The 27,766-nt window shown below is 50.8% G+C and overlaps 1 protein-coding gene across 1 annotated transcript in view; it reads right to left on the bottom strand.

The window, feature by feature from the left end:
- LOC141585488 (intraflagellar transport protein 122 homolog) overlaps positions 1-26,506 on the bottom strand; it is a 31,942-nt gene extending 5,436 nt beyond the window's left edge. The window contains exons 1-5 of the mRNA XM_074405310.1: positions 24,776-26,506; positions 23,796-23,929; positions 23,619-23,720; positions 6,321-6,374; positions 2,611-2,772 (exon numbers count right to left, since the gene is read on the bottom strand). Of these exons, the coding sequence (XP_074261411.1) occupies positions 2,611-2,772; positions 6,321-6,374; positions 23,619-23,651 (249 nt within the window). The 5' untranslated portion in view covers positions 23,652-23,720; positions 23,796-23,929; positions 24,776-26,506. The remainder of the gene's footprint in view (positions 1-2,610; positions 2,773-6,320; positions 6,375-23,618; positions 23,721-23,795; positions 23,930-24,775) is intronic.
- Between the last annotated feature and the right edge of the window lie 1,260 nt (positions 26,507-27,766).

The raw sequence follows: 27,766 nt of genomic DNA on the forward strand, positions 1-27,766 counted from the left end.
TTACCCAAAATGCACACATGGGAGTTTGCCAGAGTTGAGGCAGCTTTGCAGGTGGAGCTTTTCAAAAAGAAAAACTGGGAGCACTTACAGCCAAGGCCTACATTACTGGTAAGAAGGGCTTTGTCTCAGGAATAATGTACCCTGCAGAGTGCTTTGTGTCAGCCTTACCTAGAATTCAAAAAAGCACTCCTTTCCCCATGATTAATGCTCACATGTCAGGAAAGTACAGTCAACTTATGTGACTAAAAACCCACCTGAACAATTAGCTTGCTTTTTTCCCTCATTTGCTTTCAGGGTAATTGTGTAGCTCCTGAGATCATGTTATTAGGTCAGCCTAATATATGATGTTTTAAGAAGGGGAGGAAAGGGCATTGTATACCCTGATGCTGGGGACCCAACAGAAGACAGGCCCCCTGGCTGGCCTTTGGTTCTCCTGGAGCTGACAAAGAGAATGAGCTTGGAAAGCAGCCACTGACCACGCCTAGTTTGGGCCTTTACAGACACACCTCTCCTCTTGGCAGCTGCTACGACACAGATTCTCTATGCCAACACGAAGCTGGAAACCCTGCCTACCTGGCTGGTGAAATCAGGGTGGCAGTTGGGGGAAACAAGTATCCTAGGAGACAAGAGATGTCCTCCAAAGGGACTTAAGCGAGTGCTGAGGGGACTAGGGGTGACTGTGTTAAGAAGGGTTAGAGGCTGAGAGGGAGCCATGAGCTTGTGTTGTCACCCCAAGGGGACCATCCAGGCACAGAGCTCACAGGCTGGGGAAGCCTCCTCCAGTTAAGCAGGATGCTCAAGGAGCGGAGACTTCATTGAAGCTGCGTTTAAAAGCTTCCTTGAAGGCTCAGCAAAGTGGGTTTTCAAAGACTTTTTGATCCCGGAATCTAACGTAAACGTTATCTGGGGCAATGGCAAAGACTTGGCCCTGAAGTGGACAGAAAGAGGCTGTGCTGAGTGATGAATGAGACTAAACAGTATTCTCATGCTTGGTGATTTTGATAAGAGCATACTACATAAGAGTTAAGAGCATTATAATTCCCTTTATCACCATATAAACATGTCACTTATCCGGAAAGCATATAATTTATTTGTACGTGGGACTATAATTTAAAAATTCTCTGAAAACCAGATTGAATCTTGGGAAGCAATTTTCAAGTAAACAAAAACATGCCATGTTAATCAGCACTGGATCTTCCCCACCCTCCACATAATGTGTATGTACACATTCCTCAAACTCAGACTGCACCACAGCTGCCTCTGTGAGGAGGCTTTAGGGGTCCCTAAGCCTAAATTCTACCCCCAGGGTTTTGATCACTTAAGGGTTCATCCTGAGTTAAAGTTTTGTTATCCCCAGAAGCAGAGATTCACTGCCTCAGGTGATCTCAGCATGAATGTATTATGAAATTTTCTAGGTGTCTGTGGTGGGGTCTGGGAGAGTGCAGAGAAGGTGACAGAGAAATAGCAGAGGGTGCCTGAACTCCCTGGGTCTCAGGTACGGAGTGAAGAAATCACCAAGGTGAAAAAGACAGGCTGGTGTCCAGGAGCTCGTCCAGCTGCTGATGAGCAATAAGTCCCGGGCAACATCACCTTCAGCACCAGGATCAAACAGATAGTGGAAGAGCACAGCTGTCTTCAGGAATAGAAAAGCAGACAAAAGTGAGGAAGACTTTCCATCCTGAACTTGTGAGGTGGAGAACTACCATTAGTAATGGTAATTACTAATAATGGGTTGTGGCTGATGAGTGACTTCATCACATACTGAGAGCCACTTCTGACACTCCCAGAAAAGGCAGGTTAACAAAGCCCCTCTGTGGAAGGAAGAAAATCATTGCTCAATGCACCCAAGCCTCTTTGAACCTTGCTTAGACTGAACTGCAAATGTCTTGACTGGTCTGGGCTCCTTAGTGCAACTCGTTCCCACGGAAGCCATCAGGAGCCTGGTCTGGGATGTTCCTCTCCCACACCTGCCTTCAAAGGCCCAGCTCTGCTGGGGACTAGGATTCATGGGGACTATCCCAATGCAGAAGGGAATCTCTGCCATCACCCACTGCAACCACGTGGTAGCCACTCTGCAGCTGCCAGGTGTGAGGCATGCAGGGCTAACACGGGAGGGCGGAGGATCTGCCTGACTTTCCAGAAGCCCACTGCGAAGCCCTGGACAATTAGCAGGCACTTAGGGAACACTGGCTGGCGTGCACCACATCGTCCCGTATGATTGGCAGGACCGGCTCCCACCTGAAGACACCGATTCTTAGTGGCTCCTGACAAGGACTGAGAGGATTTGTGGGAGACTGCCCTGAAGCCCCGAGCCCTCGACTCAATGAAGGGATCGTGCTGGTGCAGACCCGCAGCCATCCATCTCTGTTGCTGACCAAGGTCTGAACTGCAATACTCTGCCCCTTCGGTGTCAGCCTTAAAGGTCAGTTTTAGGTGAGTTTCAACCAGTGGCTGTAGAGGGGTCCTTTGTTTACCCGTTTCCCGACATCCTTTCTGAGGCCATTGCGAGTTTTCTTCTGCACTACTCTTGGGGGAAGCAACTCGGACACTGCAGGTGGGAACACCAGTGGGCCCCAAGCCAGAGCTCGGGCCCGGGATGGGGCGGGTTACCTTGGCATACTCAAACATGCGGAGGTCGGTGTACATTTCAAGCGCGAGGCTCTCGTGCCCACTCCTCTTGTACAGTTTGGCGGCCTCATGGAACTTCCCCTGGTAGGAAAACACATCTGCCAGAAACAGGTCATTGTTGGTCTCTCCCCGCTTCTTCCTCTCCTGGAAAAATGAGAAGCACAGGAAATGGCCTCTGCAGCCGTGGGCAGGAAGCAGCCTTTACAAAGGTTAGATGTGGCTATTTCCAGTGAGCCCCCTGGGCCTTCCTACTGGAACCTGGGCTTGCTCCTGGCTGTTGCGTCTCTCCCTAGGTTTCCGCTGGGAATGCCTGACAACAAAAGCAGGTTTTTACCAGACAAGCAAAGATCAGAAAAAGATGCAAACCTTTGTTTGTTTAATGGAAATTCCTCAGGGTTGCTTTCCTGTGTATTCCAAGGCTACGACAGAATAGTCTGGATAGTGTGTGCTGCTGACTCTTCCGAGACCCCTGAGGATCTCCCAAATCCACAGGCCTGGTGTGGCTGAGTTGTGGCTCATGAGGATGACAGAGCAGGACAATGTTTAGGGTTTCGCCCAAGAGGGAGGCCAATAAACTAGGATGACAAGTCTTACTGTGTCCCTACTTCTAAAGAGAAGGTAAGAAATCCCACATGCTGACATCCACTAGGTTCTGGGTATATACCTTATACACACATGGCCCCTTTCTTCCTCTCAGTGACCCTCAGGATAGGTCTCACTACCCAAGTATTAGACTTAGAACGCTGAGACTCAAGAGGAAGAAAAGGTCGGGGTCAGACAGAGCCGGCATTAGGACGCAGTTCTGTCTGACTCCAGATATTCCTTGTATCACACAATACTGTCTTCTGAAGCAAGTGATGTCCCCAACCACACACACACACACACACACATACACACACCCCTTAGCAGAGCTGAGGATAAAAGAGGAGTATCCTGCACACTTCTTCCTTCTGTGTCAGGGAACATACAGCTCGAGTATTTGGAAACAGGCATTAGCACCCAAGGCCTGAGCCCCACCAGTTTCTTTTTGCTTGTTTTCTAGCAAGAGTAGCATATTGGAGGACGATGAGACGTTGAATCAAGCTCTTAGACAAGCGGGTGAAAGTTTTAACAGCTGGAGGCAACATGCTTCCACACTGACAGAAATCATCTTTCTAAAAACCTGCACACAGCTCAGGCTCATCAGACAGACTAGCTCCTAGTAGTTGGAAATGAATTAAAATCTTGCAGTGAGATAAAATATTTTGGAGGGATGTGATGACTGATGCCTGTGATCCCTACACTTTGGGAGGCTGTGGCAAGAGGATCGCCTGAGCCCAGGAGTTCAAAACCAGCATGGTCAGTATAGCAAGACTCTATCTCTGGAAAAAAAAAAAAAAAAAAAAAAAGTTTTTACCAGGCATGAAAATGAGTCCAGGATGTCACCATGATGAATAGAAACAATCTATGGCACTCAGCAGGTGCATGTCACCATGGGCAGTTTCTCCTGCCTCCCTGCCCTCTGTCAGCAGGACAGGGACATCTCCCTATCCAAAAGGCACCTCCTGAGGATCCACAGTTCTCTGCAATTATGCTGAGCACCCAGATGTGCGCAACTAAGGCCGCAGGTAGTCAACATGGAGCTCACTTGAAGGCACTTCACTTTTTTTTTTTTGAGAGACAATCTTAGGAGTTTAACCTACTTCCCAGCTTATCGTACATTAGGAGCGGCAGACATTTTGACCTTGGTGACTAGTAATAGTTAGACCCCACAGCAACCAGTTGCTTTTGTAGAGAGAAAAATTATCCTCCTTGGTTTCAGGTGAAGACCCCTGGATCCCGGCCAGTTGATTTACAAGTGAGAGTCAGCAGCACTGGGCATTTCGGGCAATGGCTCCGAACAAGCCCATTACCACGCAGGTAGGTAAACCCCAAAACATACAGACACCCCTCTTGACTCACAGGTGGGGAGGGTACGTGGCTGACAGAACATGAGCTTAGAAAACAGCGTGGGTGGCTGGGCGCAGTGGCTCACGTCTGTATTCCCAGCACTTTGGGAGGCTGAGGCGGGTGGATCACGAGGTCAAGAGATCAAGACCATCCTGGTCAACATGGTGAAACCCCGTCTCTACTAAAAATGCAAAAAATCAGCTGGGCATGGTGGCGCGTGCCTGTAATCCCAGCTACTCAGGAGGCTGAGGCAGGAGAATTGCCTGAACCCAAGAGGCAGAGGTTGTGGTAAGCCGAGATCGCGCCAATGCACTCCAGCCTGGGTAACAAGAGCGAAACCCCGTCTCAAAAAAAAAAAAAAAGAAAGAAAAAGAAAAAAGAAAACAGCGTGGGCTTGAATTCCACCGAGCTTTTGCCTGCAGACCTGTGGGAACGTGGCATAGTGTTGCTGAGCCTTAGCTTCCTCCTGCATGGAACAGGGAGAGCAGCAGGACCTGCCTCATCCGGTTAACCTGAGGATCTACAACAGCATCCGCATGGGTCACGCGTGGGGCACACAGCAGACTCAACACAGGGCACCTTATGAGGCTCAGCAGGCTGTGAGCTCCTGCAGGCGTCTCTCCCCTCAGCTCTGTGCCCACTGAGCTCGGCGCAAGGGTTGGCCCATGACAGGTGTTTATTATGCACAACTGAGTGAGAGGGACAAGACATTTGCTGATTTCCTCACTGTTTCCAACCAGGAATTCAAATGTATCTCACATTCCCGTACCCTCCAATAAATCTGTTCAGGAGAAAAAAATGTGTGCACCTTTTTACACACAGCCAGACAGCATTAAGATACACAGAAATTACAGTGTCCAAGGCCGGGCGTGGTAGCTCAAGTCTGTAATGCTAACACTCTGGGAGGCTAAGGTGGGCTAATGGCTTGAGCTGAGGAATTTGAAACCTGCCTGGGCAACATGGCAAGACCCTGACTGTGCAAAAAGTACAAACAATTAATAAGGCGGATGGCACGTGCATGTGATCCCAGCTACTTGGGAGGCTGAGGTGGGAGGATCATTTGAGTCTGGGAGGTCTAGGCTGCAGTAAGCCATGATCGTGCTGCTGTACTCCAGCCTGGGGAACAGAGTGAGACCCTGTGTCAAAAAATTTTTAAAAAGCATAGTGTCTCCCACCACCCAGCAAATGGTGAACCTACAACCAGCTTCCTTACCCACTGCAGGCCTATTGGGTTGGGATGACAAGGCCAGTATTCTCAGCCAGGAACAGCAAGGCTGGAGGTTGTTCCAGAGCTCTCGGGCACTCAGTTCAGACCATGGGCCTCACTCTCCAGGTCCATTTCTGGGGGTGGAGCTCACCTCATGTGCATTTGGGAAACTCCTGCAACACTAGCAGATTACTGGAGTCTGGGAGGATGTCACTAGCTATCTGCCACCATGAGGATGCAAACCAGTTCCGGAGAACCTACTGAATCCTCATGGCAGCCTGCGAGGTAGGTCCCATCCCGTCCCTTTTCACAGACAAGAAACCCAAGCCTCAAGAGATCCGGAACTCGTGTGCCTCACCCAGCTGCCACGCGACAGCTCACACCGCCCACTGCTGTCTCCCCTGTGTGGCCACTCTGTCCCCGCAGCAAGGCTATGGCCCGGATGCCAGTGAGATCTGCTCCATCTTCTCAGGGCTCTTGCCTGCTAGAAGAGCTCCCCCTAAAACATGAACCCCGAGTATGCCTTCTTTGGAAAGAAGAATGATTCATCTTTTACCTCAATGCTGCTGATGAGTTCTAAGTATCGGAGGTGTTGTACTCTGATGAAGGCCTGTGGAGAAGCAATAAAGAATCAAATCAGCTGCCTTCTTGGCTTCAAAACTGGGTGACTGGCTGGGCCTGGGAAGTCAGCGCTATCTAGTTAGTGAGCCAGTAAGGAGAGGAGACAGCAAGCAAGGATTAAGCATCATGGCAGGGGTTATACCACCCAGTGAGGCGCAGCTTTATCCCTGGGACGGGACCATGCAAAGAACAGCAAAGACAACCCAGTTGCATCCGTCATTTTGGGATCAGGTAAAACAAAACCGTGATGCCACAGTCTGGGGCGGTGCCTCTTCGGGAGACTCTTGACCCAAAGAAGAACAAGCTGGTCTGACTCTCTGGGTTTGGGGTGCAGGCAGCATCAGAGCAGGAGCGGGTGAGATGCACAGACTGATGAGACTGCCTGCACATCTTGGCGACATGGGTAGAATGCAGGGGACAGCTATGCCTACCCAGTGGTGCCACAGACACAGGAGACCCAGAGCCCCTGGTACTGCAGAGGGAGCAGAGGAGGGGAAAGCTCACAGGACATAAAGGCAGATTCCGGAAGAAGGTGGAGGGGAAGGGAATGAATCCCAACAAGTCCATGGAAGGCAAACCCTACGTAAAGGCAAAATCCTCTAATTGCAGCCCTTGCCTTGAACTCACAGTAAAGCCAGAGACTTTAACTCATGGACTTCTAGAAGTTTCTGAGGAACAGGCAGACTGCTGTTAGCTAAGCTAGTTTTGCGGCTTTCAGATTCTGCCCAGGGTTTGGAGGAGCACGAGCCACCAGGTCAGGCCGTTTTCAGGTGGCTTTGCTGTCACCATTTCTCCCAGCTGTGCTTCTTTGCACTGCCCCATTCAAAACGGGCTGACCTGTGCCTGGAGGAGGCAGTGGCTCCGGAGCCCTTTGAGTCAAATGTGCAGAGCAGCCCTCAGCTGCACGGCATCCTCCCTCCTGAAAAGACCTCGGGAGATGAGCGAGGCCTCAGCCTCTGGCTATCTCGTGGGTCGCCGGAATGCGACTTCATCTTTTCATCCTGCAGGCCCGGCTTCCTGACGGAGGCTAAGGACCAGGGAGAAACATGTCTTGGCCCCTGCCGCCCTCCACAATTCAAAGGCCCACATTCTAACAGGGGAGGCTGGCCAATTCCACAGATCATGACACCTCCTCCAGCTAAGAGCTCTCTGAGGATGAAGCAGATGCCTGGAGAACACGGATGAACCATCTGAGCAGGGGCAGGGGCGGGAGGCAGCGTCAAGTGAGGCGTCAGAGTCGGAACCTGGCTAACAAGTGTTTGTGAAGAGGAATCCATAGAAAAGGGCAATGTTGGCATCACATGGGCCAAAGGACAGAGGGCTAAGACTGCCTGTGTCCCAAGCTGCAGGTTTTACACACCACCCTCTAGCTCTGGGTTTCCTTAAAGCACTTTGAGAGGGTAACCCGCAAAGCCCAGCACAGTGGCCAAGAGGGAAAGGAGCGTTCGCAGTCTCAGTCCTTGCTCTGAGCCTACTTCTTCCCTGCCTCTGGGCTCCAGCCACCTTCTTTGTGGAAAGGGGCCTGCTAATGACACCCTCTCAAGGGTCTTTCCAGCTATAGCTCAGCTGTGCCGGGGTCTAGAATTTGCCCACTAAGAAATCTGTTTCTGAATGCTTTCAACACTGACACATCCTGCAGGGTCAGGGTGCTTCGTCAAAATCACAAGGCCCCCGAATGGGCTCAGCAGAAGGAAGCCTGGGAACAGGGAGGCACCTGAAGCTCTGCTCAGGGCCTGGCAGGAGCTCAGCAGCTCTTCTCTGCCATCTAGTGGGGATGGCAGTCCATCACTGGCAACCACCCTGTGCAAGCTGGTGAGCCTGAGTGCCCGACACAGAGGAAAGAAAGGCGGGAAATTCAGGATTTAGATGAAATAGCAACTTCTAGCCTATCTTCAATATCATGCAGATTTTTCAAAAAAAAAAAAAAAGGGCACATGTTCTTAGGACCTCCTGAGGCTGTGTCACAGGCCATGGCCATTGACATTGGCAAAAGAAACCTAAGGTGGTGTAGACTTGTGTCAAGTAGTTTTTGGTTTATAGCCATTTACCCTCTGACAGCAAGACGTGGCTGCTCCTGAGAGCTTATCTTTTTCACTGTGTCATCCTTCCCACCTTCCCCTCCTATAGGGGCAGCAGGCATGGGCTTGGGAGCAGGTGACAGCTCAGCTACATCCTAGGCTACTGACTTTTTGGGTAAGTCCATTAACTTTTTCTTTTTCTTTTTTTTTTTCCAAGAGGGAGTCTCATTCTGTTGCCCAGGCAGGAGTGCAGTGGCATGATCTCAGCTCACTGCAACATCCATCTCCCGCATTCAAGTGATTCTTGTACCTCAGCCTCCCAAGTAGTTGGGATTACAGGCATGCGCCACCACACCAGCTAATTTTTGTAGTTTTAGTAGAAACAGGGTTTTACCTTGTAGACCAGGCTCAAACTCCTGACTTCAAGTGATCAACCCACTTTGGCCTCCCCATGTGCTGGGATTACAGGTGTGAGCCACCATGCCCAGCCTAAATCCATTAACTTCTGTTTGGATGCCCTGCCCAGCTCAGGCTACCGTGGGCAAACAAAAGAGGTGCTCCAGAAATGACGAGGCACTGGGCGAAATGCAGGCGTGATCGATACCTCTGTAAATGGACCCAGGTTCAGCTATGTGAGCCAAACACGAGAAGTGAGGGCTGGTGGGAGGAAAAGTGGGTTTAATTGGAGAGCCGGCAAATGGAAAAGATGAACTATGTTCTAAAGGAGCATCTTACATTTTATAATTTACCATAGGGGTTTTAAAGCGAAACTTGGCATGGGAGACATGGGAATGGTGCAGGGCACAGAGTCTTTGTCCCCATGCTGTCTCTGGTAACTGCTGGTCTGGAGGTCTGATTGGCCCGATGGGCTGAACTAATTGTTCATGACTCCCCCTAAGCAGGAGTATTCCACAGGGGCTCCATTCCTGGTTTGTTTCAAGAGCAGCCTCTGCGATTTCTTAAAGAAGAGCATAATTAGATAAACATGCATTGCCGGAGAAGCGTGTCTAGAGAGGAAAGGAATGAAGGTGTGAGAGTGGAGAGATGAAAGAAAAATAAAGTGGGTGATTTTTAAGACTGAGTTCTCAGCAGCCAAACAGCACTGGCCTCGAGATAAACAACATTAAAACCACTTACACTCCACTAATGTCGACTCACTGATCCCCAGCCCCATTCTACCAGCCACAGCGACAGCTTTAATCAGACAAGAGACTGATTTCAGTAACTTTCCCCTGATAAAAAGACCACCAACCCGTGCCCTAGTTCTGGCCGGTCTGCAAAAGTCACATACTTGCATGCCTTTGTGTCCTGAAAAAACCTTTCGACGTGTAGGGTCTAATTGTAACACATTTAAATGGTCTCCACCCCAAACTGAACATGGGTCATATGTCACGTGCATAGTTGTTCAATACACATGTCAGGACCACCTTCATGAGTCTCCATAGCTTCTCCTATAACCTGTTAAATATGTATGATTAGTCAACCTGTCATCAGATCCCCACAGGAGCTCTGGGTACAATTGACACTGGGAAATGTGCACCATAATTTTGACTGACCAACCTGGGCAACAAAGTGAGAGCCCATATATATAAAAAATTTTAAAAATTAACCCGGGCATAGTTGCACATACCTGTACTCCTAGCTACATGGAGGCTGGGGCAGAAGGATCACTTGAGCCCAGGAGGCTGAGGCTGAAGTGGGCCATGTTCATGCCACTGTACTCCAGCCTGAGTGAAAAAGTGAGACCCAGTCTCAAAATAATAATAAATTTTTAAAACACTGAATGTTGGCAGGTGCGATCGCTCATGCCTGTAATCCCAGCACTTTGGGAGGCCAAGGCGGGAAGATCACAAGATCAGAAGTTCAAGACCAGCCTGGCCAACATGTTGAAACCCCATCTCTACTAAAAAATACAAACATTAGCTGGGCATGGTGGCTTGTGCCTATAATCCCAGCTACTTGGGAGGTTGAGGTAGGAGAATTGCTTTTTTTTTTTTGAGACGGAGTTACACTCTTGTTACCCAGGCTGGAGTGCAATGGCGCGATCTCGGCTCACCACAATCTCCGCCCCCTGGGTTCAGGCAATTCTCCTGCCTCAGCCTCCTGAGTAGCTGGGATTACAGGCACACACCACCATGCCCAGCTAATTTTTTGTATTTTTTAGTAGAGACGGGGTTTCACCATGTTGACCAGAATGGTCTCAATCTTTTGACCTCGTGATCCACCTGCCTCGACCTCCCAAAGTGCTGGGATTACAGGCTTGAGCCACCGCGCCCAGCTGAGAATTGCTTAAACCAGGACCCAACAGGCCAGGAGGTGGAGGGTGCAGTGAGTGGAGATTGTGCAAGACTCCATCTCAAAAAAAAAAAAAAGACTGAATGTTGTGTATACTTCCTGGATAACTCCAGAAACATATTCAGCAGGACCTTAATCATGTGTTAGCCTCCCACCTAAAAGGAGGGTGCAGCCCCAGCTTTCAAGCCCTCCCAATAGCTCCAGCCTTCCAGGATTCCAGGATTTCTATATGCAGAGGCTGGGGACCTTCCCAAAGCCATGGTGGGGGCAGGGAGGCAGAAGTGACCTAGCACCTCCCTTGTGCTGAGTTCCAGGCACAACTATGGTGCTCCCAGGTGTGCAAGGCCTGGGGCAAGGCATGGGCGGGTAATGTCTGGACCTGGCTGTGACTGATGAGTCCTTGAAGTTGGGATCATTTCCTAGTCCCATTAGTCCCTGGGGTCTGGCTTAGCGCTAGGTATACAGCAGATGCTCATGGAATGTAGAACGAATGAATCACAGGTGTGTGCATGAATGAGCTGGCTGGTGACAGGAAAGAGAGACTGAAATAACTCATCTGAAAACGACTTAAACAATTCAAAAGGGGCTGCTCTCCAAGGCAACGGGGTCTTTACGGGGAGGTGAGGGAAGCCTGTGGACGAGGCAGCATGGTGGCTGCACTAATACACAAGATGCTTTTCACATCTCATGGCGGGGGTGGGGGTGGGGGAAGGTAAAAGGTTTTTAAAAATGTTTCATGGAAGCTGGAAAATGAAGTTCATGTGCTCTGCTTCCTCCTGCTCATGCACGGGTGGAGGTGAGGGGTGGCCCCAGGCCCAGAGGGGCCTGTTGGGGAGACCCCTGACTGCCACCCTCAAGGGTGTGCACTGGGTCCTGCAGGCAATGGGGAGCCACTGAACATTCTTGAGTGAGGGTGGCCTGACCAGAACAAGCTTCATCATGACTTCTCTGGCAGCAGGTGTGCAATGGGGGGAACCCGGAGGAAGGAAGGCAGCCCCGGCCCCACCTCCACCCCCAGAGGCTTCTACACGGATGTGTTTGTTTTCTCTCTCCTAGTCACTCCAGGCACAGCAACTGCTCATCAGAAACTTGAAACATGGCTGCAGCCCCAATCCAGGGAACTGTGCAGCCACTGTTGCAGAATTTTAGAGACTGGAGAGACCACTGAGGTTGCAGAAGGAGTTTATTTTAGCCGTACACCGGCCCAGCTCCGATTTGCAGAAGTGGGACTGCTGGATCAGATGGGAATTGCATGTTTAACTCCTTCAGGAAACACCACACCGGTTCCCACAGTGGCTGCGCCACTTTACGTTCCCACAGCAATGGAACCACAAAGGTTCTCATTTCTCCACATCCTCACCAGCCAGAGAAGGGTCTCTCGCAGCAGATGCTGGGGCAGAGCTTGGTGGGAGGCCGTCGAAAGCACTCCAAGGTCAAACGGGCTTGGGAAACAGCGAGCACGTTTCTTTCCCACAGGACTCCTCAGAGCGCTCGATGTGCCAGTGAGCTCAGGACCCACAGAGGGCAACGTGCATGGAGACCCAGACCCTCTGCTTCCCTTAGGGCGGCTGAGGAACTGCGCAGAGAGGCAGCCTGGGGACTGGCTGGTCCCCCGTGGCACAGGCCCACAGCAGGGTCAGCTCAGAAAGCGAGAGGCAGCGTGCAGACCCCCCTCCGGCCCCTCAGTGCCCCGGCATCTCACGCGGGAGTTTCTATACCTCAAGGTGTCAATCGTGATGGATGGGAAATAACAAAAAGGGGTCTTTCATCAGACAGGTTGAGAACTGTGGTTCCAGAAGGCTCTGCCATCCAGGTTTGGGCAGAGGTGGGGGAGGCGTGACCCATCCAGACCCCTGGCCTGGCTGGCCAGTGGGCATGTGGCAGCCGCTCTGCCTGACTCTCCACACTCCCTCAATAATGCCCCAGAACGTCAGTTCTTCCTGGAAAAGTCAACGCTTCCTTGCAAAATTGGCTTTTTCCCAGTTAGAGACCTGGGCTCTGGGAGACAATCACGGAAAGATACAAGCTCAGGTTTAGAAAAGATCCCAAAGGCCCAACCCTCCCACGAGGAGGGAGATTCTCCACATCGCAGGGAGTCCCCAGGGTCCCTGCTACCCCACCTCCAGGGACAGGAGAGCGCCACCTCTGGCAGCCTCCACCCCCGGGGGAGTGGAAAAGCTTCTCTGCACACCCAGCAGAGTCCTCCCTGCTTCAGAGGGAGTCCTTGAGGCAGAACTCCTGTCAGAGGGAAGCTGGGGATGGGGGACAGGCAGGCAGGTCCCACCCTCCCAGCAGAAGGGTGGGAAAAACTGGCCTCCAGGTCCCTGCACCCACCTTCCGCAGGCACCCGTCAGCCAGATCTGAGAATGCAAGCTCCTGCCCACAAGAGACATACTGGGGACACGCAGGGACCGTGGCCGGCTGCAGAGAAAGTCAAAACTAAGGCGTTAGAGGGAAGAGGAAAAGCTGATTCATTTTTGGACTGCATTCCAGACTTGACACCTGGCCCATCTCAGCATTTTCTGAATGGACAGACTCAGACAGAGGACGGAAGGAAGGGGACATCTGGTGCCCCAGAAATTCACTGCCCAGAGCTCCCTCCTAAGGCGCCGTTGGTTTGGAGTCACAGGACATTAATGAGCTTTGGAAGGGAATGTTGGTCAGTGCAAAGCAGAGCCTCGGAGCCAGGCTCTGAGCTGGGGGGTTGGGACTGAGTCCTCCCTCAGCCCCAGAGCTGCTGGCAACCTTGAGCAAGTTGCTGAATCTCCCTGAACCTCAAGTTCCTTATCTGAGAAATGGAGGCGATGAGGCGGCAACCTCGGGAGAAGGCTTCGGGAGGCGTCAGCGGCAAAGGCAGGAAGACTATGTAATCCAGGGCAGGCACAGAGTGAGAGCCTGCAACAGGGGCCAATAGAGCCGACACTGACCTCCCCGCCTGCGCTGAGGGCCCTCTGCAGCCCAGACCAATCAGGAGGGAGAAGACAGAGGTCCTGCCCGAGCCCAGGAAGTCAGCAGGCAGAAAGACGCCCCCACACCCAATTATCAGGCCCCGAGAGGTAGGGTGGAAGGGCCTGGGAGGAGAATGACTTCTGCCTTGGGGATCAAAGTGGGCATCACTGGTCTCCCAGTTCTGGGCCTGGGCCCAGCCCAGGCAGGGATCACCTGCTCTCCAGGGCACAATGGGAGAAGGGGTGCTGGGCAGGCTGCCAGCGGTCTTCAGCCTCATGACGTCCTCTCAGCCAATCCACTTTTCTGTTACCCTCCTGTGTGCTGGAGCAGCCCCTGCGCACTTCCTCCCCAGGCCCCCAGGACACCTGCCTCACCCAGAAGCACCCCTTCAGCTTGGGCCTGGCTGAAAACCCACTCCTCACTCAGGCCTCTGAGGGGACCACTTCATGCCACTGTTATCAAAAGCAACAGAAAAGCCAATGCCACACTAGACAGCCAGGAGCCCAGCAGCACAAGTGACCCCCAGAGGTGCTTTGGGGACCACACTCCCACCACTTTCACCCCAGCACAGTCTGGTTCCCAGGACTTTGGGATCCTGCTGGGAACCTCTCAGCATGATTAACACAGGCAGACGGGACCTGAAGGGGCCGTTGGTCCTCCTGAAAATGCTCACCAGGCAGTGTCAGTGTGGGGAGGCCACACGCAATTTGTGGGACCCTGCCCTGCACCCGCTCAGAACCTCAGCCCTTCAGAGCCACTGGGAATGATTTGCTGTGGGTGGGGTCAGCCTGATGCTTCTCTGAGGTCTCTTTTCCTTTCAGTTTTTCTGAGTAACTGCGCGGACCACATGACTGCGTGCTGAATAAACTAGGGTGTGCACAGCCCCATCCCGGGCAGGCAGTGCACAAAGCGGCAGAGTGTCTGTGACCCACCTCCCACCTTTCCAATGCTACTACAAGATTAGAAAGAAACAGGTCGGGCGCGGTGGCTCACGCCTGTAATCCCAGCACTTTGGGAGGCTGAGGTGGGTGGATCACGAGGTCAAGAGATCGAGACTATCCTGGCCAACATGGTGAAACCCTGTCTGTACCAAAAATACAAAAATTAGCTAGGCATGATGGCGCACACCTGTAGTGCCAGCTACTCAGGAGGCTGAGGCAGGAGAATTGCTTGAATCCAGGAGGCGGAGGTTGCAGTGAGCCGAGATCACGCCACTGCACTCCAGCCTGGCACCTGGCGATGGAACAAGACTCTTGTCTCAAAAAAACAGAAAGTAAAGAAAAGAAAAAAAGAAACAGTCATTTATCAGGAGCCGTCTTTATCAAAAAAGATAAAACAGCTGGGCGCGGTGGCTCAAGCCTGTAATCCCAGCACTTTGGGAGGCTGAGGCGGGTGGATCACGAGGTCAAGAGATCGAGACCATCCTGGTCAACATGGTGAAACCCCGTCTCTACTAAAAATACAAAAAGTTAGCTGGGCATGGTGGTGCATGCCTGTAATCCCAGCTACTCAGGAGGCTGAGACAGGAGAATTGCCTGAGCCCAGGAGGCGGAGGTTGCGGTGAGCCGAGATCGCGCCATTGCACTCCAGCCTGGGTAACAAGAGCGAAACTCTGTCTCAAAAAAAAAAAAAAAAAAAAAAAAAAAAGATAAAACAGAGCAGGGCAGGAGAGAAGTGCTGCAGGAAACAGTCCAGGCTCTGATGCTGCTCCAGGAGGGGTGGAGGGGCCCTCTGGTCTCCAGGAAGTTCCGGGCTGCCCTTCAGTTCACCCCTTTGGATAGGATGCCTTTGAAGGCCACAACAGTGTGGGCATCTTGCCTGGCTCCTACCTGTAGCCACTGGAGTCTACAGATGACCGACAGGTTTTAATGTTCTTGGACCTCAGGGCCTTCATCCTCTCCACTGTAAATGCAAAAAGACATTTGAAATGGACTCTCTCAGGTGTTTTGCAATATCCAGTATATTTCCATTGACTCTGGTCACCCTGCTGTGCACTGGATGTCAAAACCTCTTCCTCCTGTCCATCTGAGACTTTGGTCCTTTGACCAGCAACCTTCCATTCCCTCCCTGTGCAGCTCCCCAGCTCTTGTCACCACTGATCTACCCATGACTTCTATGAGGCCAGCTTTTTCCAATCACCATTTCCATGACACCATGGGGAACTGGTCTTTCTAAGGTGGTGGTGAAGCTAAGTAGCTTGATTTCATCATTCCATGGTGCACACATCCATCTAATCATCACATTCTACCCCATAAATAAATATGAGCATGACTTGCTAATTAAAATAATACTAATAAAAACATAATAAGTAAAACGCAGGAAGTGCGTCTTGACCGCCCCGCATGCTTGATTTTCGTCTTCACCACAGTCATCCCACTACTTCGTTGGGGTGAGCTTATTTGCAAGAATTTTCTGTGCTGGGCACAAGCAACGCATTTGTAGAAGAAATGAAAGGCATCTTCTGGCAGCCCTGTGGCAGCCCTGGTTTCTTGTCGATGAGGCTGACTTCACCACCTCTGGCTGCCCAGCTTGGAGGAAGCTGGCTTCCTGTAGTGCCTGTCGCTGGATCAAGGTTTTCTCTGGCTCTCCTCCACCACTGCTGGTGCTCGGGGTAGAGGAGGAACCTACAGGGTCATGCTGGAGGCTTCACTAAAACTGGCTTCCTTTGCGGGCCGGCAGGTGCACTGGCAGGAATGGTGATCTTCTGCCCTGACTTCTGGCCCTCCTTGGGCAGCTGACTGTTAAAATCGTGACAAGCTGGCTCGCTGTGAGCCCTTTTCGGTGGGAGAGGGAAGGCGGAAACTTCGGTGGATGAAGAAGGACAGGTGGGAACCCCAGGAGGAAGGGGTAGTTCTCAGATGGCACAGTGCTTCCTCTTTAGTTTTGGGTGCTCTAAAATGAGGTAGGTGGCCATGGGATAGGTGAATTTTCTTTGTACAAGTGACACGGAGATGCTCTCAGCTTGGAATCCCATGGCCACTGTGAGCCGGGTTGTTGGGGTTCAGGTGGTCTGGGAGCGGCTCCTTGAGATGTCAGTGGCATCTTCTGGCCACTGTTCACCCACAGCTCCCTCACTGGTTGTTCCAGTAGGGACCACTCCCTAATGTCTAGCATTAAGTACTAGACAAAGATTTCAAATAAATCTTTGAATTTTAAGAGGGAAAAATAGTGGGGAATAGTATCATCCTGTGATCTGCCAGGTTCCCTGAGCAGAAGGGCAGGGCCCCAGCCGACATGGAATACAGAATGATATTTAGGCTCCTTGGGCTGCTGGATTTCTGAAGAAAAGGTGGGAAAGGCCACAGAGAAGACCTTTTTCACCAAACATTCCAGCCTTTGACTCTCCTTTGGTTGGACAGAAAGGATGGACTTAACTTTGGGGGATGGGGAAGGTCAGTGGGACCCCCAGCATTAGGTAGGTGGCCGTGGAATAATCCTATTTTTTTCCTCATCACATTCCTCGATGTGCCTAGAATGTCATGGCCACCTTGAGCCAGGTTGTTAGGGGGCCCAGGTGACCAGAGAGTGGCTGTATGTGTGGCTTGAGCATTTCCTGGCTGATTTATAAAAAAAGAATAAAGGAAGGAGACATGTTTTGAGTGGCACTTATATCAGATTCTAGACTAGGTATTGGTTTGGTGTGGTTTGGTTTGTTTTTCTGCAAAACCTGAGTTCCTTTTTTTTTTTTTTTTTTTTTAACGAAACCTGAGTCCTGACTAGGGCCAGGAGTTAGATTCCAGTTTCTACATTTTCATCATTCCATGTTGCACAAAGATATCTAGGTGACAGAGGGACAGATTATTAGCAAGTAAATTAAAAATGAATTAGCCAGAGAAAATGTAGCAGAAAAGGAATCAGGGTGAGGGGATTAGAAATGGCAGAGAAGGAGGTGGAGGAGAGTGAGTTGGGGGCAGGGCTGGGACAAACAGAAAGGAGGAGGGGAGGGGGCCAGAGAAATAAAGTCCCAGAGGTCAGCAGGGACCAGAGCCACAGTGGGGGCCTCAGGAGAGCAGGAAGCTGCGTCTGCCTTGGAAAGGTGGAGAGAGGACTGCAGAGAGCCGGCGGGGAGGAAGGGGGACGGGGCAGGGCAGAGGAAGCAGGGGACAGACAGGAGGAAGAAATGGGGCCCTGGGTGGGGGGCGGAGGGGCCCTCTGGTCTTCATGAGGCTCCAGGCTGTCCTTCCCTTCCCACAGCTCCATTCTGGCTGCAGGAGGCTTCCAGCTCCATCCCCTGGGAACTGAAGAGTCGGGGAGAAGAGCCCAAACTGGGCGTTTCTGCTTATCTTCCCCAACTAGAAGTTAGGTAAAGACAACCCTTTAGACAGGGCCTACTCACACGGTCGGTACTCACAAGGGTTTCTTGTTGAAGAGATTTACTTATTCTGTTGTCAAATATCAGTCCCTGTTGTGGGCCAGCCCCTGGACCAGGCAGGTAAATGGGAAGCCCCTCCTAGAGAGAAGACGAAGCGACACACAGTGGGAAAGGGGCGGCTCTGAAGATGCGGCTGAGGAAGGGGTGCCTGGTCTCTCCAATGGGAGGAGAGATGTTTCAGAGGAGCTGCTTCGCTGGGTCTGGAAGGAGGAGGGGCTGGGGGAGGGCACTGAGACCCTGGGTAGGATATGGGCGCCGAACCAGGAGAAGCCGAGATTGCACCAGCCTGGGTGACAGAGCGAGACTCCGTGTCTCAATTCTCTCTTTTTTGTTGAGACAGAATCTCACGCAGGCTGCAGTTCAGTGGTGTGATCTTGGCTCACTGGAACTTCTACCTTCTGGGTTCAAGAGATTTCCTGAGAACGAGCTCAGTCAGGAGACCCCCACCCAGGCAGCGCTGAAGGTATCTGAAAGGCAGACACCCAGGTAACACAACAGAGTGGATCTATCTGGGGACCAACAGCCTGAGAGCCGGCGGGACTGACAACTCTCCAGACTCCCCAGCAGATTTTCATCCACGTATTTATTTACCCTTTGACAGGTGAGTCTCATTAAGACACAGGTGTTCCACATATACACATAACTCAAGAATATACCAACTAGGCAGCTGTTACCCACCTACCACTAATTACAAACTAAAAGTATCTTCCACAAGGGAACCATGGGGGCAGGGTAAACTTAATGTTCCTCCACAGAGATTCTCCTGCTTCAGCCTTCTCAGTAGCTTGGGACTGCAGGTGCCTTTCACTACACACTGTTAATTTTTGTATTTTTAGTAGAGATGGGGTTTTGCCATGTTGGCGTGGCTGATCTTGAAATCCTGGCTGCCAGTGATCCACCCACCCCAGCCTCCCAAAGTGCTGGGATTACAGGCATGAGCCATCATGCCCAGCTTCAATAATCTGTTTCATAAAAATAATAATAATCCAGCATGGTGGTGCATACTTGTAGTCCCAGCTACTCAGGAGGCTGAAGACTGCTTGAGCCTGGGAGGTCGAGGCTGCAGTGACCTACAATTATGCCACTACTTTGCAGCATGGGCAACAGAGGGAGACCTTGTCTCAAAAAGCAATAACAAACAAACAAAAAAGAGTAGTTTGAACTTGCAAAAGAAAGGATTAGCATACTTGAAGATAGAGTGATAGACATTATGCAATCTGAAGAACAGAGAAAAAAGACTGAAGAAAAATGGATTCACATGGAAACATGGGACCCTACCAAGTTACACAATGGGAGAGCACAAGAGAGGAAAAAAATACTAAAAACAACAATGGCTCAAGTTTCTTAAATTTATTTTAAGACATTAATGTACACATCCAGGAAACCCAGTGAAATCCACGTTAGATAAACTCAAAGATCTACACAAATAGAACATCCCTGGGGTCAGAACAAATCACAAAGACCTTCCTCAGAAACTATCCCTTCAGAAGATCCTGAACTTGATTGGATCTGCTGTGTAAACTAAAACACGATTTAAACAATATTTAAAGCCAAAGGCTGGGAAGAAATCTTGAAAGCAGCAAGAGAAACATGACTCATCATTAACAAGGGAACTCCCAAAACATTAACAGCTGACTTCTCATCTGAAACAACAGAGGCCAGAGGGAGTAGGATAACGCCATGAAGGTGCTCAAAAAATCCAAAAACACTCATCAACCAGGAGTCCTATATACAACAAAGTTAACTTAAAATGGATCAAAGACTGAGACCTAAGAGCAAACACTATGAAATTCTTAGAAAAAAGTATAGGGTAGCCAGGTGCAGTGGCTTACACCTGTAATCCCAACACTATGGGAGGCTGAGGTAGGCGGATCACCTGAGGTTAGGAGTTCAAGACCAGCCTGGCCAACATTATGAGACCCAATCTCTACTAAAAATACAAAATTAGCTGGGCATGGTGATGCATGCCTGTACTCCCAGCTACTCAGGTGGCAAGGCTGGAGAACTGTTTGAACCCGGGAGGTGGAGGTTGAAGTGAGCTGAGATGATGCCACTGCACTCCAGCGTGGGCAACAAGAGTGAAACTCTGTCAAAAAAAAAAAAAAAAAAAAAAAAGCATAGGGTAAATCTCCATAAATTCAGATTTGAAATGGCCTCTTAGATATGATATCAAAAACATGAGCAACAACAGGAAAAAACAAAATTAAACATGCATGTGCTTGAAAGGCCGGGCGCGGTGGCTCAAGCCTGTAATCCCAGCACTTTGGGAGGCCGAGGCGGGTGGATCACGAGGTCGAGAAATCGAGACCATCCTGGTCAACATGGTGAAACCCCGTCTCTACTAAAAATACAAAAAATTAGCTGGGCGTGGTGGCACGTGCCTGTAATCCCAGCTACTCAGGAGGCTGAGGCAAGAGAATTGCTTGAACTCAGGAGGCGGAGGTTGCGGTGAGCCGAGATCGTGCCATTGCACTCCAGCCTGGGTAACAGGAGCAAAACTCCGTCTCAAAAAAAAAAAAAAAAAAAAAGAAAGGACACCACCAAGAAAGTAAAAAGACAATCTAAAGAATGGGAGAAAATACTTGGAAATCACATCTGATAACTTGTTTCTAAAATATGTAAAGAGCTTCTACAACTTAAGAAGGAGACAAAAGCAGTGGAAAGGATTCACACAGATATTAGTCCAAAGAAGAGTTATAAATAACGAAGAAAAGATGCCCAGCATCATTAGCCACCAGGGAAATGTAAGTGAAAACCACAATGAGATGCCACTGTCACCCAATAGGATGGCTCCAATTAAAAAGCCTGATAACAAGTGTTGCCAAGGCTGCGGAGATATTGGAATGTTCACACACTGCTAGTGGGAATGCGAAATGTGTGGCGACTTGGGAAAACACTCTGACCATTTCTCAAGAAGGTAAATAGAGAGTTTCCACATAACTCCAGCAATTCCACTCCTGTGTATATACCCAATGGAAATGAAAACATGTCCCCACAAAAACCTGTACACAAATGTTCATAGCAGCATTGTTGATAATAGTCAAAAGGTAAAGACTACCCAAATGTCCAACAACGATGAATGAATGAACAAACTGTGGCAGAGCCATATGATGGATTACTATTTGGCCATAGAAAGGACTGAAATACTGACACACGCTACGACGTGGATGAAACTGGAAAACCTGTGAAGTGCAGGGAGCCAATCACAGAAGACCACACCTCGTAAGATTCCATTTATGTAAGGTGTTCAGAATGGCCAAATCCATAGAGACACGAAGTAGATCAGTGGTTGTTCAAACCTGGGACAGAGCACAAACACGTGTATATCTGTGTGTGTGTGTGCACAATAACAGGGAGGTGACAGCTGGAGTGAACGGGTTTCTTTGTGAGGTAACGGAAATACTGTACAAGTGACTTGGTGCCCAACTCTGTGAATGCACTAAAAAGCCCTGAACTGTATGCTTCAGGTGTGTGAATTGTATGGTGTGTGAATTACCTTAATACAGCTGTGATTAAAACAACAAGAGAAATCAGCTAGAGGTGCACAGTGACTGGCCTTGGACCTGGCCCGTGCACTCCAGTTTGCCACAGTCCCCACCACCCCGTTACTCCCGACACTGCACCTCGGAGCCAGGTCCATTTAGCACAGCACTTCCAGCTGTATTTCTCACACCCTGCTGCCTCCCCTTAGACTTTACACCTGTGCGGGCCCAGAGGAAGTTAATTTGGTGACGGTCTATGTGAAGACAGTCAGTAGGTGCAAAAAGCCAGAGAAAGGTCCCTGGCTGTGTTTCTCAAAGGAGACTCTGGGACTTGATCACTGCAAAGGCGAACTCCGACTCTGGTCTTTCCTGCAGCCAGGAAGTTGTTTCCCGCTGCTGCGAGCCTGCGAGGGCTACCTCCATGAACCAGGCAAAGCTGAGAGCAAACCTGGGCATCAGGATGGCAGGAGACTCACCGTCAGCGCTCCTCTAGCCTGTCCACAGGGCCGCACCGTCTGAGTCCCCACCACACGACAAGCCCCGAATCAACCCAGGCCTCGCTGGGTCCGGGAGAAGTCTCTGAAGCTGGCCTGACTGCAGCACTCCTCAATCACGCGGAACCTCCCCTTTTAATGGAGGAAAGCAGGTCTTGGGCTCAGAGCCGCTCAAAGGCCACAGCACAGCTGTGATTTAATGACGTGCTGGGGTGGGTGTCATCACTAGGTCATTTTCATTATTGTATCAGCCCCAGGTGCTTTGGATTGCCATGGGGTAATGACTTAGGGAGGGTTTCTTACACTTTATGTCTTAAGAGTTTCCTTCTAAAGTAAGTTCCGTATTTGTGATTGCATTATAACCTGTCGTGCAGATATGCAGACATGTCTGATAGTGTTTGTTTTTATTCCTGTCATTCTATGATTTCCTATATTTTTGAAAGAACAAAAATGTTTCAACCATCCAAACACTATTTAGAGAGAATGTCTAAAGTACAAATGACGGCATAAAAATAATCAGCTGGCCTCCATAACAACATGGAGAAACAGAAAAAGCGAGAATAAGATAATGGAAAACAGCAGAACACTAAATTCTTCCATGCCACGAGTATAGTTAGGTCAACACTTGCAAGAATAGGGAGAGGGTCAAGAAATCAACCCAGGGAAACAGAAAGGTGCAACCTCTTTTAAAAGCCATTTTCTTTAAGGTTGTTAGAGTGCTGCTTATGTAACAACAGTTTAATCTTAATGGAAAGATTGAAAGGAAGCCATTAGGTGACAGTGTGGGTAGTTTGTGGACATAAAATGAAAATCACAAATGACGTAGCCTGGGTGTGAGGGTCACGCCTGTAATGCCAGCACTTTGGGAGGCCAAGGCCGGCAGATCTCTTGAGCCCAGGAATTTGAGACCAGCCTGGGCAACATGGTGAGACCTCGTCTCTACAAAAAATACAAAAATTAGCCAGGTGTGGTGGTGTGCACATGTAGTCACAGCTACTTTAGCAGCTGAGTTGGGAAGACCACTTAAGCCCAGGTGGTGGAGGCAGCAGTAAGCTATGATCCTGCCACTGCACTCCAGCCCAGGCAACAGAGTGAGGCCCTGTCTCAAAAAACAAACAAACAAAAATCACAAAGGTAGCATGAAAATGACTAAAGTTGTAGAATAAATCAGACTCTGGCCGGGCGCGGTGGCTCAAGCCTGTAATCCCAGCACTTTGGGAGGCCGAGGCGGTTGGATCACGAGGTCGAGAGATCGAGACCAACCATGGTCAACATGGTGAAACCCCGTCTCTACTAAAAATACAAAAAATTAGCTGGGCATGGTGGTGCGTGCCTATAATCCCAGCTCCTCAGGAGGCTGAGGCAGGAGAATTGCCTGAACCCAGGAGGCGGAGGTTGCGGTGAGCCGAGATCGAGCCATTGCACTCCAGCCTGGGTAACAAGAGCGAAACTCCGTCTCAAAAAAAAAAAAAAAAAAAAAAAAAGAATAAATCAGACTCTAACTGCTTTGCTAGTTATAGTTGATGAGATTAAGTAACAGCTTTTAAAACACCAATCTATGAAACTCACAATGGTCCAGATGAAGAATGAAAATTACCCCGGGGACCAATGGACCAAACTTACCGTGGCGATGGCCCTGGCCTCCTGGTAGGCCATCTTGACATCATCCGCAGCACTGGTGTTGAGGAAGAAGTCGCCTGAGTCTTTCCTGAGGCGAAGCTCCACCTGCAGGAGGCAGACTCAGGGAGAGTTGGGCTGTGTGTGTGTTGGAGGGCGAGGGGGTCCCCCGGTTGGTCTTACCCAGGCAGCCGGCAGGGCAAGGGCTGTATCTAGAAGCAAAGACGGTTGTAGATGGTCACCTCTTCCAGGCTCACCCTCACGTCCTCTACCAGGACGAGCTCTATGGAGGCCGATGAAGGCACTGGAGGGTCATGCTGAAAGGCAAGGCCAAGGCCATCAGATGCAGGAAGCCATGGGACACCCGCAGGCCAATACCAGGCCATCCTGCAGGCCACCATCAAGAAGAGCAGGCCCAGAAGCCCCAGGGCCTGGCCTTGCTCTCAGCCACAAGCCCTGATAAGCCCCTGGTGCTCCTGAGCCCAGTGGAATCGCCACGGCCTCTTTGAGGCCTCCCATCAGCCCCCCAAGGTGGAGTGAGTTGCCAGCTCCTCCACTCCAGACCCAGGAGTGGGTTGGCAGCAGTCCTGCTTAGATGCCTTCCCACCCTACCAGGCCCCAGCGGTGGGTGACTCTCACACACACCCTGCCCTACAGGACCTCACAGCAAAGGGCCAGCTTCAGAGCATGTGACAGACACCACTCCAGGCAGGGACAAGAAGGCCACTGCCGGCCAGGCTAGGCAGTGGGGGTGGGTCCCCTGGAAGAGTGGCCAAGCCTGGCTCACAAGAGAACAAGGACAGTCTTCATCCCCTAGGGCGGCACATGACCCACAGAGCTCTGCTTCCTGTCTTGTGTCACACAAGGGAGCACCCAGATCCGAGGCCCCCGGGGAGTCATGTGTTTGAGCACCTCCTCGGGGCCACGGTTGTACCAGGCAGTCAGGGTGCAGCAGCTGCCCTGAGGGAGAGGCGACTCCAATGCACGGATGGAAGAGCAGGAGCAGGCCAAGTGCGGTGGCTCCCACCTGGAATCCCAGCACTTTGGGAAGCCAAAGTGGGAGGATCACTTGAGCCCAGGGGTTCAAGACCAGCCTGGCCAACATGGCGAAACCCCGTCTCTACTAAAAATACAAAACATGAGTTGGGCGTGGTGGTGCACACCTGTAATCCCAGATACTCAGGAAGCTGAGGCAGGAGAATTGCTTGAACCCAGGTAACAGAGGCTGCAGTGAGCTGAGATCACACATTGCACATCAGCTTGGGTGACAGAGTGAGACTTCTATCTTGAAAAAAGACAAAAAAAAAAAAAAAAGAAGGAGAAAGAAGTGCAAAATCCTGGGAGGAACATGTTGCGGTGTTCAGGCGCCAGGCAAGAGGCCATGACGCCCCCCATTCCCGACCAAGGGATTCCTGGTGCCATGAGGACTGAGCAATCAGGGACAGGCACAGGGAGGTGGCTCCTTCAGTGGCCACCTCCCTCCAGACCAGCCTCCCCAGCACTGCCCCCATGAGCCTCAACCTCTTCCAAAGCTTGCTCCCCAGGAGGCAATAGAAGCGCCTCATCCTGGCATTTAGGGACCCTGGGAATCCAGCCCCACCTTCTCCTTCGAGCCTGTACCTGCTGCCTCCACCTTATTCAAGACCTACATTTCCTGGTAGCCATGCCCTCTATGGGGTGGCTGTCATCCATGCAGGGCTATTCCTGGGGAGCCCTTCCCTTCCCTTCCCCACCTCCAGTGCACCTACGGGGCCCCCACTATTAATAACAGCACCTCTGCCTGAGGCCCTCGAGAGGCTGGGGTGGAAGAGGGGTGGTCCAGCAGGCAGCGATCCATGTCCCCAGATGGTGGCAAGTGTGTGTGTGTGGTAGAGGTTTCTGCACCGTGGCAGAAGGAAAACAGAAGCAGTTCTGGGATCCAGGGCAGAAGAAGCTCCTCTGTGTCTGGGGCTCAGGGATGCTCCTCAGAGTGCCAGATATCTCAGATATCTGGGACTGAAGAGACCGGAGGGCACCCAGTGCAGGAGAGTAAGGGGGGCACTCCAGACAGTGGGGACTGTGTGTAGGAAACATGACGGCTTGACCCACTCGGGCACACAGGGTGGTCTGTAAGGCAGGGCCGTGGGGAGAACAGGCTGCCCAGGCGAGCCCTGGTGGACAAGGAGGAGGGCTTTTCCTTGAAGGTCTCAGGGCCAGCAGGTGGGTGGTGGACCTCAGAGGTGGTTTTTCCTTGGATCCCTCTGGGAGCCTGAAAGGAGGGGCGTGGGTGGGGGAGGCTGGAGGCAGCGAGGCTGGCGAGGAGGCGAAGTTCAGTTGAGCCCACTCCCAGGTCAGGAGCAGAGTCAGGGTCTGAGGGCTGTGGCCCAGCGAGGGGCTCAGAACGATTCCACAGCCCCCCGGCCCTGGAATACAGGCTCAGCCTCTGTCCTGGGACTCGAGCGCTCCCAACCTGGCCCCAGTCACTCGTTCAGACTAGCGCATCCCTCCAGAGAGCCACCCTGGGTCATCCTGGGACTTCGCAGAGGCTACCCTCCTGCCCTTGTCCCTACTCACTTAGGCGACCCCTCCTCACACCGCAGGGCTTAGCGCACTGGCCTCCAGAAAGCCCCGCTTCCTCCCTCGCCAGCGCCGACCTGTGGCCCAGGCCACTCTTCTCTGGCCCCTGCTTCACCTGGTGCTCCTCACGCTGAAGGAGCTTCAGGGCTGGGGGGCCTTCCTGACGAGGCTATGGGCTCGTGGAGGGTAGGGTGTGTCTGTTTCTTCCGTGTCCATTACATAATCTCAACCACATGAGGAAGGAAAAACCCTACAAGGAAAGGAAAATATTCTCTCCCTTCTCAATGGTTGAGACCTACCATTTAGAGTTGAAAGAAAAGGAATTGAATATTTTGCATGTAGACATTAGGAGATCTTCAAAATCCAAAAGCTATTTCAGATTTTGAAATTACAAATGATTCAAAACCACCATGGCACGTGTAAACCTATGTAACAAACCTGCACAATCTACACATGTACCCCAGAACTTAAGAGTATAATTTTAAAAATTATAGAAAAAAACTACAAATGAAAATGCTGTTGAAGTGTTGTACCAGTTTAAATAGCTAGGAAACTAAATATCAATCTCTATAACCCATCTAGACAAAAGCACTTTTCTTTTTAAAAGAGGAAGATGTTTTGGGGACCAAAAGTGAGAAAACCTCTGTGAATGATCCCCAGCCATGACTGGCCCCTGCTTTGCTCTCAACTCATGAAAAGCCTTTGTGATGGAATCACACACAGGGTCTATGTAAGGCCCTGGCTGGGTCATGGTTTTTGGTCCGATATATCCCTGGAAGCTTCTTTGGTGACCTGTGGACTCAGACCAGTTTAGCGATTTCAAGTTGTGTGGTGTGTGTGTGTGTGTGTGTGTGTGTGTGTGTGTGTGTATGTGTGTGTGCGTGTATCTGTGTGTGTTTCTGTGTGTGGAGGGGGTTGGGTGAGGGGGGTGTTTGGGGTAGGGGAGGGTTTCTGTGTGAGGGGCGTTGGTGTGTTTTTCTAGTTAGCATTGTTAGCGTAGTTAGTATAGTCAGTATCGTTGCTTGGTATTTTAGCGTACTTTGGTATAGTCAGTATTGTTGCTTAATATTTTAGCATAGTTAGTATAGTCAGTATTGTTGCTTAGTATTTTAGCGTAGAGTATTTGTGTAGTTAGTATAGAGAGGTGTCAGGCACCATGGGGCAGGGATTGGCCACCACCTCACCTGACCAGGAGCTACGGAATTATGAAATGCTGGACTTCATTGGCTGTGGTGCCTTCAGTGAGGTCAAGCTGGCCCAGCACTTGCTGACTAGGACCCAGGTGGCCGTGAAAATCATCCGCAAAACTGGCTCCTGCGCCATCACTAGCCACAGAGAGATGAATATTTTAAAGTCTGTGCACCACCCCAATATCACACAACTATATCAAGTTATTGACACCACAGACGTATGCCACTTGATCATGGAGTACGCATCAGGAGGAAACCTGTACCAGTGGATGTGCCGCAACCTTGTGACGGAGAAGGAGGCCCGGGCCTTGTTCCAGCAGATGCTGTCGGCCGTGCAGTACTGCCACAGAAAACGAATAGCACACAGAGACCTGAAGCCGGAAAACATGCTGTTGGACGGTGAAGGAA

Source organism: Saimiri boliviensis, chromosome 8 (genome assembly GCF_048565385.1).
Source record: "Saimiri boliviensis isolate mSaiBol1 chromosome 8, mSaiBol1.pri, whole genome shotgun sequence".
Lineage (NCBI taxonomy): Eukaryota > Metazoa > Chordata > Mammalia > Primates > Cebidae > Saimiri > Saimiri boliviensis.